This window comes from Heptranchias perlo, chromosome 9, assembly GCF_035084215.1.
Source record: "Heptranchias perlo isolate sHepPer1 chromosome 9, sHepPer1.hap1, whole genome shotgun sequence".
Taxonomy (NCBI): domain Eukaryota; kingdom Metazoa; phylum Chordata; class Chondrichthyes; order Hexanchiformes; family Hexanchidae; genus Heptranchias; species Heptranchias perlo.
The window spans coordinates 40,766,399-40,782,883 of NC_090333.1; the positions used below are offsets into that span (position 1 = coordinate 40,766,399).

A 16,485-nucleotide genomic window follows, 5' to 3' on the forward strand; every position below is an offset into this window, starting at 1 on the left:
ATGGGAGGCTCTGCAGCACGTGAGTCCAATAGACAAGGCTGAAGCGCTTGCAACCATCTTCAGCCAGAAGTGTCGAGTGGATGATCCATCTCGGCCTCCTCCCGATATCCCCACCATCGCAGAAGCCCGTCTTCAACCAATTCGATTCACTTCGCGTGATATCAAGAAACGGCTGTGTGCACTGGATACAACAAAGGCTATGGGCCCCGACAACATCCCGGCTGTAGTGCTGAAGACTTGTGCTCCAGAACTAACCGCGCCTCTAGCCAAACTGTTCCAGTACAGCTACAACACTGGCATCTACCCGACAATGTGGAAAATTGCCCAGGTATGTCCTGTCCACAAAAAGCAGGACAAATCCAATCCGGCCAATTACCATTCCATCAGTCTACTCTCAATCATCAGCAAAGTGATGGAAGGTGTCATCAACAGTGCTATCAAGCGACACTTACTCACCAATAACCTGCTCACCGATGCTCAGTTTGGGTTCCACCAGGACCATTTGGCTCCAGACCTTATTACAGCCTTGTTCCAAACATGGACAAAAGAGCTGAATTCCAGAGGTGAGGTGAGAGTGACTGCCCTTGACATCAAGGCAGCATTTGACCGAGTATAGCACCAAGGAGCCCTAGTAAAATTGAAGTCAATGAGAATCAGGGGGAAAACTCTCCAGTGGCTGGAGTCATACCTAGCACAAAGGAAGATGGTAGTGGTTGTTGGAGGCCAATCATCTCAGCCCCAGGACATTGCTGCAGGAGTTCCTCAGGGCAGGATCCTGGGCCCAACCATCTATAGCTGCTTCATCAATGACCTTCCCTCCATCATAAGGTCAGAAATGGGGATGTTTCACTGATGATTGCACAGTGTTCAGTTCCATTCGCAACCCCTCAGATAATGAAGCAGTCCGAGCCCGCATGCAGCAAGACCCGGACAACATCCAGGCTTGGGCTGATAAGTGGTAAGTAACATTCACGCCAGACGAGTGCCAGGCAATGACCATCTCCAACAAGAGCGAGTCTAACCACCTCCCCTTGACATTCAACGGCATTACCATCGCCGAATCCCCCACCATCAACATCCTGGGATTCACCATTGACCAGAAACTTAACTGGACCAGTCACATAAATACTGTGGCTACAAGAGCAGGTCAGAGGCTGGGTATTCTGTGGCGAGTGACCCACCTCCTGACTCTCCAAAGCCTTTCCACCATCTACAAGGCACAAGTCAGGAGTGTGATGGAATACTTTCCACTTGCGTGGATGAGTGCAGCTCCAACAACACTCAAGAAGCTCAACACCATCCAGGACAAAGCAGCCCACTTGATTGGCACTCGATCCACCACCCTAAACATTCACTCCCTTCACCACTGGCGCACCATGGCTGCAGTGTTTACCATCTACAGGATGCACTGCATCAACTCGCCAAGGCTTCTTCGATAGCATCTCCCAAACCCGCGACCTCTACCACCTAGAAGGACAAGGGCAGCAGGCACATGGGATGTGGCAGGTCTGCAGAGCTTTGATCTGATCCATTGGTTGTGGAATCGCTTAGCTCTGTCTATAGCATGTTGCTTCCGCTGTTTAGCATGCATGTAGTCCTGTGTTGTAGCTTCACCAGGTCGGCACTTCATTTTTAGCTCCGCCTGGTGCTGCTCCTGGCATGCTCTTCTACACTCCTCATTGAACCAGGGTTGATCCCCTGGCTTGTTGGTAATGGTAGAGTGAGGAATATGCCGGGCCATGAGGTTGCAGATTGTACTGGAATACAATTTTGCTGCTGCTAATGGCCCGCAGCACCTCATGGATGCCCAGTTTTGAGCTGCTATATCAGTTCTGAATCTATCCCATTTAGCACAGTGGGAACAACACCACCTGCACGTTCCCCTCCAAGTCACACACCATCCCGACTTGGAAATATATCGCCGTTCCTTCATCGTTGCTGGGTCGAAATCCTGGAACTCCCTTCCTAACAGCACTGTGGGAGAACCTTCACCACACGGACTGCGGCGGTTCAAGAAGGCAGCTCACCACCTCCTTCTCAAGGGCGATTAGGGATGGGCAATAAATGCTAGCCTTGCCAGCGATGCCTGCATCCCATGAGCGAATAAAAAAAAATACCATAACCACTAAGCCACGATCCCCACATGTAGAACAAGAAAACTTTGTTTGACTCATCAAGTCTATTTCTGATGCTTCAGAGCAAAACTTAAACCTTTCTGGTTGTCTGTATGTGTGTAAGAGTTGAGAGAGATTAATCCATTCCATTAAGGAGGCCTAGTATCATTCATAATTATATGACGGTATGTAGTCAAGTAACAGATACATCCTTGAAATGTACGCATGCAGCACAGGATTGAATGAGCATTATTTCCTGAACACTTGCAGTGCAGGGCCCCTTCTAGACGTTGAATCCAACAACTGGTTATGTAATGAGCTGCAGAAATATTCACTGTAAAAAATGTTGGGCGTAACTCATCTGTATGTTGGCACTTCAAGTAATTATACTATTGCAGAAGAACTGGAACCATTTTGTCGCTGATCTAATACATAAAAAACTTATTCTATCAATCTGACGCATGCACTTAAGAATTTTTTTAGGTGAAAATCTGTTTCATATTAGAAGCTTGTCTGCTTCAACTTTCTCTTTGTCCTTATCATCAGATGAAATACTTGTTATATTGAGCAGTTAAAATGATTCATACCATATGATAGTCTACAGAACTGCATGTCTTTTCTATTGTCCGTTAAATTTGCCATCTCATATCTTTGGAGCAATCCTTGTGTAAAATTTAATGGAAAAAGTACATTTCTCAACCTAGTCAGCAAATGCACTTACTATGAATAGTCACTTAGAAAACCCAAAATGTCAGCCAGCCTTTTCCTGTGGTTTTCCACATTAGTTGCTATTTGAACACACTGGGTAACATTTCTGGCATTCTAACTGCTACTCCAATGCATCTAAAGCCATGATTTTAACTCGGGACGGGACTTCAGGAGCTGAATCGGGCGGTGAACCATCCCGTCCCCCAGAGAGTGAGGCCTGGAATATATTAACTCCAGGGCCTCATTTACATGCCCAGACTCTGACTCCCGCCTGAAGCCGGCAGGACAACATTCATGGGGAGTCAGGCTGCCACGGAGACCACCGGGAATGGTCTCGGCAAAATAAATAAGGAATTGTGGGGGAATTGGAAAATCTGTGATCAGGGGAGGGGGTAGGGTACCCGGGGAAGGGGAGGCACGAGGTATCCTTGCATACTTCATATGTCCCAGTGACATACGATCCTGCAGATTGTGTAACAATTGTGTTTGATCTGTGATTGATTGAGTTTAGAAGACAAAGAGAGTGTGTCATTTTCATTTGATTTTGATAGTTTACTATTATGATCCAATCAGAAACTACTGATTATTGACAACAAACACTGCAGTTCTGCTGATGTTTGCATATTGCTATATAACCAAACTCATCTCTCCAGTTTTCTGGGGGAAAATAGGCCCTTTTTAATAAAGAAAAGAGATATTTTAAATAATGAAATATTGGAAGTTGGGGCTTCACATTCACCTGTAGGTGAACATCCCAATATTGGTGCAGAGTACTAAAATGGCATAGTGTAATGATGGATTGGGAGTAAAGCTGTTCATTCATTTAAATGTTGAATGGCAACAATAACAGCAGGTGGCACTATAAAATATAGCATTCTTTAATGCTCCATATTTAACACTTCAGACACCTCCTGCAAGCCAAAGCATAATCTGAAATCATGGGGTGGAATTTCCTCCGTATTTGCGCCCAGAGACACATGTAATCAGGGCATAAAGCAAATATCCGGCATAAAAGACCAAGGAAACTTGGGCACAAGTATGTTACCTGCATAATTACCCTACACCCGAATTTCCCTGTTCTTTTACGCCCGTCTATCAATCCCTGCACCCAAACGCATCTCAGCTTATTGTAATGTCTCCACCTCCAGGCTAAAGAGCCTGACATGCAAATTTCCTGCAATTATGCTGGATCAAAACAGGTGCAAAATTAAGCCCAGCGTTTTAGCCGCAGGCTGAATCAGTCATTTCTCTGGTGTTTTATTTCAATTTTTAAAAAGTTTTTTTTTACTATTATCCTCATTGAGACCGCCTCTGTATTTTCTGTTTCTTTGAATGCATTTTTATGGCATCAGTAAAAATCACATTAAAAATTGAAAAGTTTCCACGATTGCATGTTCTCAAACATACTGTGCCTAATGTACATGAATGATGATTAGATGGCTTGAAACTTTAATGGGCATACTTAGAAAAAGAATATATGGTGCGAGTTCAGCACTTTACTCGGGCCTCGATTGTTTACACTGATTTTGCTTGTTTACGCCCATTTTTACAAATGTTAATGAGATTGGCAGGAAATTTGATTGTAAATAGACATCAGCAAAATGTGCACATGAATGGCGTAATTTTGGTTGTAACTTCCTGATACGTCCCCACAGGAAATTCCACCTCCAAATTTTGTTGGCAGTATAGAAGGCACTGTCATTTTAACAAGCTTTATTTGCAACATTTAATACATCCGGTAATGTACAGTGAAATGATTACCATAAAGAGCTAGACTACAGCAGTCATCGGGATTCCATTACCAAAGGGGTTAAAGACACCAAGTTTGTCATTTGATTCTAGTGAATAAAGTGACTTGCACTCATTGGGCTGTTAGTGTCTATTGACTGGTTTAAAGATTAAATTTGCTGGAAAATTTTACTGAGGTAGATTAATACCTAGTTCTAAAATTTCTTGACAAAGGTGTTTGCATAAGATCAGTCATGTCTAATTCTGAGAAAAAACAGCTTAATGGCTTCTGTAACTAAATGAAGCTGTCGATGCATGGAACATCGAACCATTCTCTTGAGATGTGTTTAGTTTTAAGGTATTTTTCTCCCCTTATTTGTTCTTGGTCTCCTTGCACCACACATTGTCTTTGGCCAAAAGAATGGGAAGACAGCATGTCCCTAGGTATCTGATATTCCAATTTTCTTTTTTCTTTCAGCACGACAGTCATGCCATCCAATATCAGAATTATCAATGGCTACATCACAGTGGAACCTGCGCATGAACCTTCACATCAAAAGGAGCAGCATCCCATCCTCAACTCTGCCTCAATGTCCACAGTTCCATCAGCAACTGCACTCCTCTACGGGGTAGCCTGTTTAATCTGGAGTCTGCTGTGGCCCTCCTGACACCACCCCCCTACCCCTCCCCCGCACCTCCCTGCACACGTAACCTTAACCCACAATGTTTTTTTAAATTTAAGAGAGAAACCCTTAAAGGAATTTCTGGTATTAGCTGACGGAGCTTTTTGCAGTAACATATAGGAAGTGCCTGTGCCCTCAGCTTGGTAGACCCACAAGACTTGGTTGAATCTGATCCATCATGTTCTTTGTGATGATGCAGTAAAAACTAAAATGAGATTCTGAAACTCGAGCAGCCAAGTGGTAACGGCATCTTCTTTTTGTAGAAGGATATTTTTTCCCATGATGCTATGGGGCATTGTAAATTTACTTCTGAAAGTATATATGTTCATATGAATAATGTATATTTATTCCCCCATCAAAGTTAAGTTTTTGTTGTGTATATGACTCCATAACACATGAAAAGTCCAGTGCTATAAAAGTTATGCCTTAGTCTATCCAGGCAGGGAAGATTTTCTACTGAAGGTTGGCTGGTGGATGTATTTATTAGTTGAGAAACACATTAGTGGGAGTTTCCTCCTGAGTTCCTCCTTAAAAGCCTTTAGTGATTCAGCTGATTGTTCAGTATATCAAGTATCTCTGAAGACGAATGAATGGTGTTTGGTTCTGAAAACTCCTTTAACGCAGTGATTCATAAAGAAGGATCGGATGGTTTGCTGCAGAAGCTCTGTTAGTAAGTGCACATCTGAACCATACAGACCAAGAAGGTCCCACATCCGATCAGTGGTCTGTATGCTTACTGAACTCAACTGGATCATCAGATGCATCACAAAGCTGATATTACTCCAGAGCTTCCATCATGCGGTCAATCAGAAACATTAATACCTCTGTACTGCCACCCACATTACACATTGCTTGCGCAGGTACGAAAGCATAGTTTGTAAGAAAAATTATTATGTTTACTGAGTTGAATCTGGATTATATCTGGATGTAAGGCTGGATTCATCTTGGTGAATTTATGATAGGAAAGAAGGAATTTGCATTTTATATAACACCTTTTGATATCCTCGCGATGTCTTTCTGCGCTTCACAACCAATGAATTACATTTGAAGTGTAATCACTGTTGTTATGTAGGCAATCACACCAGCCAATTTACACACAGTATGGGCCCACAAACAACACTGAGATAAACAACTAGTTAATCTGTTTTGGTGATGTTGGTTGAATGATGAATGTCATCCAGGACACCGGGAGAACTCCCTTGCTCTTCTTCAAATAATGCCTTCTATACCCACAGGAACAGGCAGATGGGGCCGTGAGTTAACATTCCATCCAAAGATAGCACCTCTAACAATGCAGCATTCCCTCAGCACTGCATTGAAACATCTGCCTAGATTATGTGCTCAAGTCTGTAGTGGGGCTTGACTCCTTAATTACCTGATTCAGAGGCAAGAATGCAACCTTCCACTGAGCAAAGCTAAAACTCAAGTAATCCAACCTACTCTGGTAGTTTAGTGGTTAAATGCATCACCTGTTGCGATACTAAGCTATACAGACTAGAAAGATACCAGGTTTAATACCTGATCTGCTCTGAGCTGATCTCAGTTGAGCCTGCAGTAGAGAGGCCTCAACTCCCATGAGATAGAGAGGTGAAAAAATCAGCCCAGGTTGCTGATGGCTGACCAGTGACCCCTGCAGGAGAGTGTCTGTCTTATACATCATGCTCACGGCGTTTGTCAACACTCATTGTTTAGATTCACAGATGAAAAATAGTCATATAAGTGAGGTATCAGAGAACGGCTGGCTCTTGTGGAAATGCACCCTTACACCAATTAGCATCTTTAGGAGAAGTGGAGAGAAAAGAGGATGAAATTAATATCTGATTTTTAAAAGGATAGGCCCTGACCAGGCCCAATCTGCCCTTGCAAGCAGAGCAGCCCACACCTATTCTGCCTGATGTCCTCTGTGTTCCAACAGAGCTGGAGGAAAAAAATTAAACTTTTTGAACTTTTCTGCTCCAAAAGAAGCCATTCTTCCTCCAGACAAGGTCATTAATTCTCTCCCTCCAGAATCGATTACCTTAGTCCAGGTAAGATTTTGGGCCTTGCAAAAGGCTGAGTGTGGCATGAGTTCTATTGAGGCCCTATAAGGATATAAAGGGTGGAATTCCTGAGGTAACCTGGAACTCTCCCCGACATGCTCCCTTGACGTAGAAGATCCTCCCATGTAGCGGAATTTAAAGGACAATAGCCAATCCCAGCAGAACTGGGTTCCAACCCCAGCCCCTTGGTGGAAATCATGCTTTCTAGACTCTCCAGCCCCAGTAATTTTGGGCCTTGGTATCCAATTTGAAGATTTGCTCTTGCAGTTAATGGCACCATCTGGATCCCTCAATTTTATCACTGTACAAAACATATCCTTTTCAGATTCTTGGAATATACTGAACATGTAGCACATTCCCACCGGTCTCAGTATAGTTTTGCAACATCTCCAAAGTTCCCTTCTTTATGTAGTGGTCTTCTTCTAGAAAGTTTCTCACTGACAAGTACATCTGATAATTACCACTTTGAAGTCCAGTGCTGATGCTCCAGTCCATCATTACTTACCATATTCACAGAAAATGTTTAAAGGAGACCTTTCTGCAGAATGAGATGAGCCCTCAAATTCATTTAAAGTTGAATTTTCATTTTTCTGTTGGACTCAAGTTCTATTTCACTGCCTTGTTAGGTAACAAAAATATTTTCTGCATAAAATAATGGAGCAGCATTCAGTTTAAGTGGTGGCAGATTAACTATCTGGGCCCAGGAGAACTCACTATGAAAAGCAGAAGAACATCAGATGGAGCTGGAATGGGCTTTTTCTTGGAGCAGAGGCTACTGCTATTAACTGAATGCTGCTGCTGTAGATGTAGAATTGCTAAGAGACAACAATTTTAAAAAGGCAGTAGTTTGGAGTCTGCGATATGGGATTAGTGGATCAGTGTTAGAGATTTCTCAGTAGAGATGATGCCCTGACTGTACTGAGGTTATTTGACTGAAATCGTATGCAACCTGATTTTTGTTCTGCAGTACACTTCACCTCAATTGTTGGCACTGGTGTAAGTGAGAGTCGCCTGGTGCATTTGTTTCATGCCAGCACACATTTGGTCGCAATCCTTTCTACCCACATTTAATTTTCTTTTCTGCCCCCTTACATTTCGCTCACTGGGGGTGATTTTAAACCCCAAGAACGGGTGGGTTGGGGGCGGGTGGGAGTTGAAAATAGTTGTTTTTTCGGGTCGCAACCGCAAAGTTTTTGGACTTCGCATTCCCAGTGGGAAGCCTGTACTTTTCAGCGCCGAAGTTAAACCCGGAAATAAAGCCGGGTTGTGGTCGTGACCCAAAAAACAACTATTTTCAACTCCCACCCGCCCCCAACCCACCCAATCTTGAGGTTTAAAATCACCCCCATTGTGTCCCTCACATTCGGCATCTTTTATCTTACAATTTTATTTTTTGATCTTTCAGTGAGATTACCTTTTTTTTAAGGTACTTTCTCCCTCCCCCTTTCTTGGTACATACCAACCCTAGCCAAGTGGGTAGCTGAGCTGTTCCCAGGCCTCTGGCAGCAATGCTCTGTTACCAGGGGTTCTGATATTGAGAAAGTGGCATTGAAGTGGTGAATTGGGTAGCTCTCATTTCTGTGGAACCCCCACACTCAGCATACCCAATGTAATGGTGGTAGCCCCACTAACCCACCCAAATAGATTTCATGCACTCAACCCAGATTCTGGCCCCATCTTCCAGTTTAAAGAGTTATTGCCCTCATGTTAAAGTTAGGCAAATCTTTTTCGTGAATTCTGTTTGTGTGTGAGATTGGACAGTGGGTGAGGCAAGAATTTGCTCAACTCTGATTCCTCCATGATTGTAATAGCCTGCTGACACTCACTGTAAAGGTTCACAAATGAAGAATGGTCACTTAGATGAAATACCAGAGGGTTGCTGCCACCTGTGGATCTATGCCCCAGGAAGACCTGGCACTTTCTGGAAAGATTGGAGGATTTTTTTTTTTAAGAAAAAGACTGTTGCACATCACTTGTGCCTTACTCACTCATAAAAAGACACAGGCAGTAATCCTCACTGGTGAGATATCCTGTGTCACTAAGGCTCCCAGTCTTGAGTCAGCACAGGAACATACAGATCCCCTGAGTGACTAATCAAGGATAGATCAGTACCACGATCAGTACCACAAAGGTTCGACTGGTCCGAATCCTGTTGCCATCAGCTTCTGTTGACCAAATAGGAAGTCGTTTTGGGAGTTGGACCATCTAGGCCATGACATCACGACAATACTCTTATGGAACCTTTAAGTCCTCCATTGCTGATATTGGTACCAATTTGCCACCAATTCTGAACTTATTGTCAAAGATTGTCGAGAGGAAGGGAGGCTATTGATGAAGGGATGTGGGAGCTTTACATGTTTCATGCTGCTCCAGTTCAGCTTCTGACATGGTGCTTGGACTGGTGATCACCAAGGCATCGTGAGTGCATGTTTGATCACACTGTGCACCAGTCCGTGGTCATTGTCTTTTATTCTGGTGACTTCTGTAGAGAAGAGTCACTGCACTTTTCCCATTAGATGACATTTTTTTTTGAAAATATTACCAAGAACCTTTAACTGATATTGAAATATTGTGGAAAAGAACAGATCTGTGTGCATACCAAACAGAAAATGGGTTGTGAATTAATTGGTACACATTAAGTTATTACAGAAACAAAATATTTTATTTTTGTCATCTGTTTTGACATTTTTGTAACATATTGTAACGCCTTTCTCAGCACACTGTTGTAAAAGATTCTATTAATGTTATTTTTTCAGAAATATTATTTTTTTAGTGTAACGTAATGCTGTATTGTAATAAATCGGAATATGTATTAGAGTAATTGCAGCAGCCAAGTCAAATTTTTACAAAAAAAGACAAGATGGTGATAAGCAATGGATTGACTCTATAGCGAGATGTTAAAGACAGGATTTTATAAATTTGAATCAATATGTTTATTAATAATTATAATTACAGAGTTAAACATTTTGTATTCTTGTAGAAAATACAGAAGCTCATTTCAGTATTTTTTTTTCATTTTAGCTAGCTATCCATGGCCCTATTTACATGGAGGTATTAGGCAATGACATGTTGGGTTGTTGCAGTTTTTCTCCCCTGAAAACGACTGGATATTTATTTGATTATTCAAGAAAAATTTGTTTCATAATATGCAACTTAATCTGACCGCTATTTCAAAATTAGATGTGATTTAAAAACAGCACCGAAGTTTACATGCAGTTTTTGTTTTCACAAAGTCACACATTCTGTGGATACATTTGATGCCTATGTTTTTTCAGCATAAAACATGCAAATTACATTGTTGGTTTAATCCAGGAAGAAAAAATCTGAGATTTAGGCAGAGTGATTTATTCCACATGGAATGATAGATGATGTGATTTTGATAAATTCATGTAAATATGGCCATATTTTTCACTACTGGAATAAGTGTAGGAGAGTATCAACCATTAAAAAGAATTATTTTGTTTACAATTTTCATGTGACTGTACTCGTCACAAAATTGTGAAATTTTGGGAATAAAAGATAATATAAAGAGTCAATAAATCATTATAATTTAATAGCTGTCTCCTGGTGAAATCTGGGGTAAAGGGATACTTGTCATTGAGTGGCCTTAAAATGGTGCTCATACTGCCACCTTGGGGCAGAAGGCAGCAATTATAACACATACAAGGCTTGGCTGGGTTTTCTCAACGTTAGCTTATGCTGATTTTCATAAAAATTCACTAAATTGCAAATATTGATAGGTCTTCTATATGGTAATATTATGTTACTTTACTTAAAATTTCATCACCTCGAAAAGAAATCCATTGAGATTTTCTGTTAATCAAAGTGAAGAACATAAATGCCTGAAACATAACACTTTTCCATAGTTAGACATCCAGTGCTCTTGGCACTCAGCATCATGTGCTCCCATGTTATGTAAAGCACAGGCCAAAGGTAGAGTAAATCACTCTCTATTCTACCCCAACAACATGACTGAATGCCAACCAGAGTATAGCAACCCCTACTGTACTAATTTGAATACTTCCATTTCCCCCACTTGCCATCTTTATGGTTTCTCTGACTGCAATTCCTATTTTTAGTGCCAGGATATGGGCAGCTTTTGTGCTGTGGGCCCATGCTTATTTGTACCTGGGCTGAGACTGTTTAAACTCATTTTGTATATGACCCTTACAACCAGCAGAGCTAAAGAGGTACAGAGTAGACATGCATTCCATCAGTTTGGGCTGGATTTAAAGCTAGGCCTCAGATGTGAAAGGACAGTGTGATAACTTGCTGAACTGCCCAGCCCCATCACTTTTATTTTTTAATGTGTTGTGATCAGAGACCTCACAACATTAACCTTTTATTTTCAGCAAAAAAGTCTTGTCTAATACCAAGGGAATCATAAATGCACTTTAAACCCATTTCAGACCTGCATTTAAAACACTTTAAATAATTTCCATATGAAAAGTTTTTGGCTCCTTGATTACTCACAACTCATGTAAAAGAGAATTAGTGAGGGGTTCAAATAACCTGGGGGAGGATTTGCTCTGTATGCTGTGTGTAACAATCATAAAGCTGTTCTTTATAAAAGGGATTATGATTTTGTTACACATAACATACAAAGGACATCCGCCCCGTTAGCAATTGAATGATTATTCCTAGTCCTGTAACCACTAACTATGTTAATGGGGATATTTTCTAACCCAAACCCACCCTCACCCTAGTAGCTTTCCTAGCTGCTTACTAGACTTTGATGTAAATGGGAGTTTTCAATAGCTTCCACAGTAGATAATGTGTTATTTCCTATCAATTTGAAGTAAGTAACTTGAGCCTAACAAAAGAGCAGCAAATGGAATTGATATTGGCCAACTAGCCAATTAACTAAAGAGCAAATGGGGAAAAGTACACACCAAGGTTCCAGTTTTGACACCTTCCCCAGAAAATTGCAGAACCTATCACTGCATTCCCACTCCCAATCTGCCCACCGCTATTTTGCTGAGGGCCTTCATCTACCGGTTTCAGGCAGGAGCCTATTTGTAATACTGAAATTGGGGACGTACAGCGGGTGTAGGACACTGATGCACCACGTACCCTTCGCCCATCGGTAACTGGCATTGAGCGGCCTAATCAGCAGTCCTTTAAAGGCACCGCCACAAGCTGCTCAGAAAATGTGGCTTGAAGTTCTGTGGTACTGACTTTTTATTGGGCCAGGAGGAGTATGGATGTTCCTCTTGGGCCGACAAAAATCTTGCCAACTGCTGCTGACCCAACTGCACCCCCCACCCCCCCCCCCCCACACAAAATCCATTAATTCCACCTTGGCTCTATGGCAAACCCGCCGGATTTCCCGCCCACCCCAATGGGCAAACTGCCTGTGAACACTGATTCATCGCTCGCAGCTTGCTGATCAAATGCAAATGACGTTCTGCCTTCAAAATGACACAGGCCTCCCGCCAAAGCCATTGCCTGCCCGACATTCACAAGAAGTGAAAACCGCCCCCTAAAATCTTAACTGAAGAAAGCTCCCAGCAGCTCACTGCAGGTAGATGCAGCTAACAGCAGAGAAAGTTACAGTTGTGAAAACTGATTTAAACAGGCAAGTCCAGAGGCACAGATTTAAGAAGCTTTTGGTATGACATTCACCTCTTTTCCTTTCGCCTAATGTCTGCTGGAGTGAATTTCCGCATCTTCCTGAAGAGGACCTTTTATAAACTAATTCAAGGCACAGTTACATCAAATTTTTTTTTTAAAAGTTTTTTTATTTTGGTGCAGAAGTGCTACTGCATATAATGCAAAAGATAATTAGTGTTGTGAGGGGAATTAATTTATTAATCTGTGGTCTGTGTAAAGCATCAAGGGAGCTAAGCTGGGACATAAACCATTCCAGATAGTGATAGTTCTGTTATGTTTCACATAGATTTATTTTTCATTGGTGTGAAATGGTATAATTGCTGATTAAGAACCTCAAGAGGGAAGCACAAAATTATAACCAAGAGAAAGACTTAAAAGAATGATGTGGAATAGACATTGATGTTCTGGCATGCAGATTTGTGCATCGATTTGTGTATGGGATCTTCCCAATGTCATGCAGTCTCAGTGATGCCACAATGGGAAGATGTGTATTAGAGGGCAATTGCTTCCTTTCAGGGAGGAAATGTAAATCAGAAGGAGATTCATCTAAATTGGTTTCCTATTGAGCAGATTCACAGCAACATTTGCAAAGACCTGGGAGTATGTTACCCATTTGTTTGGTCACTGATAATACAAAGAACCAAGCAAGAGAAAGCAGAGAAAATAAAAAGAGGAGTCTCATCCTCAACAAAAGAGAGAAGGGAAACAATAAAAGGAACATAAACTAAAAGAAAGAACTTGTATTTATATAGCACCTTTCATGTCCTCCGGGCAATCTAAAGCACTTCATAGCCAATGAATTATTTTTGAAGTGTAGTCACTGTTATGTAGGCAATTGTGGCAGTCAATTTGTGCACAGCAAGGTCCCACAATTAGAAATGAAATAAATGAGATGAATCTGTTTTGGTGGTGTTGAGGGCTAAATGTTGGCCAGCACATTGGGAGAACTTCTTTGCTCATCTCTTAATTAAATTAATTTGAAAAGAAATTTCTATAGAAAAAAGTCACAATGTGTCTAACATTCAAATTCAGCCCTCTCTACCACTTCAGAACGCAAGTAATGAGGGGAAATATTTTCTTGTTCGTAAAAGTTGGTTTGGAGGCCTGTTTTTCTTTATTATTCTTGACTTTATCTAAATTCTGGGAATCTATGAGAATGAGAGTGTTAGTGGAAATGAAACATTTCAACCATTCACAATGCACCTGTAATAATAATCCTGTAACTCTTTTCAAGAAGCAAATGAACAACTTAACCAGTATAAATATCAGAAAGTTCATTAATCCAGTTTTGGAGTGCATAATTTTTGTGTGAAATTGCTCAATGAAAATTGCAAAAATTCCAATTAATTTAGGAGACGTCACATTGCCAGGCACACATCCGCTGTTTGTAAAAGGAGTCAGATGTGAGTATTCACAGCTCCCTCTCAAACAACAATGTAGCCCTGCTAATCCCTACAAAGTACCTCACTTCATAAAGTACTTCTTTATATATATTTTAATAGTATTGTTGTATTCCTAATTGTGGATGATTGCATTGACATCTGGCTTTGGCTAAAACTTGACTCATGGGTGGCGACACCTTGCCTCCCCATGGGCATGGTCTAAATATAATGTATTCAGCAATGCTCCTGCAGATGAAAATGACCTGGGGTCCTTTAAGCAGCGCAGGATCTCTATTTGCATGTTGATATGAGGCTTTTGCCTCTTCCAGGTGGGTTTTGAGGCGCCAGAAGATTGCATTGGTCAGTAAGATCGTAAGATCTTGGGGGTTTCAAATCTTGCCGATTTTCGTACCGCTGTTGCCTATTCACACCAGAAAATGGGGTGGACAGCATACAAAAACTGGCCCCCATGTATTTTTGCTGTTTCTCTCCTATCAGCCCTCATGCCAACTCTGAGCTCATCTTGTCCACGAGACCCACCTCCTTCTCTCTTGACCCCATTACAACTAAACTGCTAACTATACACTGCTGAGCTTCCCTTTCTGGCCCCCATACCAGCTGACATTGTAAATATCTCCCCCTCCTCAGGTACAGACCCTTTCGTTTTCAAAACTGCCACCATCACCCTCCTCCTCCACAAAAAGAAATTCAACCTCTCTTGTCTTTGCAAACTACTGCTCCATCTCCAACCTTCTGTTCCTCTCCAGAATCCCTGAACGCATTGTTGCCTCCCAAATCTGTGCCCATCTTTCCTGCAACTCCATATTTAAATCTCTCCAATCAGGATTCCATCCCAGCCACAGCATTGAAATAGCCCTAACCAAAGTCCCAAATCACAACACTGTGGTGCACTAACCCTCCTCATCCTTCTTGACCTCTTTGCAGCCTTTGACATGGTCAAACACACCATCCTCTTCCAACACTTTTCCTCCATTGTCCAGTTCTGTGGGACATAGGTTGCCAACTCTGGTTGGAGGCATTCCTCGAGGTTTGATCATGTGACATTCTGACCACATGACATCTGACCGTGTGACATTTGATTGACAAATGTTATTGCATTTTCCTTATAAAGGTTTGGTCCCCTGCCGTTGAGCACTTTTGTTCATGGTTTCCCACCAGCAGTTGTTAAGAACATAAGAAATAGGAGCAGGAGTAGGCCATACGGCCCCTCGAGCCTGCTTTGCCATTCAATAAGATCATGGCTGATCTTCAACCTCAACTCCACTTTCCCGCCCTATCCCCATATTCCTTGATTCTCTTAGTGTCCAAAAATCTATCGATCTCAGTCTTGAATATACTCAACGACTGAGCATCCACAGCCCTCTGGGGTACAGAATTCCAAAGATACACAATCCTCTGAGTGAAGAAATGTTTCAACATCTCGGTCCTAAATGGCCGACTCCTTATCTTGAGAATATAACCCTTAGTTCTAGACTCTCCAGCCAGGGGAAACAGCCTCTCAGCATCTACCCTGTCAAGCCCTCTTAAGAATTTTATAAGTTTCAATGAGATCACCTCTCATTCTTCTAAACTCCAGAGAATACAGGCCCATTCTACTCAATCTCTCCTCATAGGATAACTCTTTCATCCCAGGAATCAATCTAGTGAACCTTCGTTGCACCCCCTTCTAAGACAAGTATATCCTTCCTTAGGTAAGGAGACCAAAACTGTACACAGTACTCTAGGTGTGGTCTCACCAGAGCCCTATATAATTGCAGCAAGACCTCCTTACTCTTATACTCCAACTCCCTTGCAATAAAGGCTAACATACCATTTCTCCAACAAGTTACAAGAACCAGGAGGCCACCCGTGAGCAGGTGAAGAGGGAGAACCGAGGGAGGGGAAGAGGGGGAACTGAGGGCGGGGAAGAGGGGGAATCGAGGAACCCCCCGTTTTTTTAAAGAGCCCCCTATTTCAGAGACCCCCCCTATTGCCGAGGATCCCTGAATGCCGAGACCCTCCGAATGCCGAGCCCCCTCTGAAACCAAGACCCTCCGAATGTCGAGGATCCCCAAATGCTGAGGATGCCCGAATGCCGAGGCCCCCAGAACGCGAAGGATGCTCGAACACCGAAACCCCCCAAATGCCGAGGATGCCCGAATGCTGAGGATGCCTGAATGCCGAAACCCTCCGAATGCCAAGGATGCCCGAATGCCAA

General features: G+C 42.2%; 1 protein-coding gene across 1 annotated transcript in view; it reads left to right on the top strand.

Moving 5' to 3' along the window:
- Window positions 1–10,826, top strand: part of trabd2b (TraB domain containing 2B) — a 324,667-nt gene extending 313,841 nt beyond the window's left edge. The window contains exon 7 of the mRNA XM_067990256.1: window positions 5,029–10,826. Coding sequence (XP_067846357.1) covers window positions 5,029–5,218 — 190 coding nt within the window. The 3' untranslated portion in view covers window positions 5,219–10,826. The remainder of the gene's footprint in view (window positions 1–5,028) is intronic.
- Window positions 10,827–16,485: the final 5,659 nt, after the last annotated feature.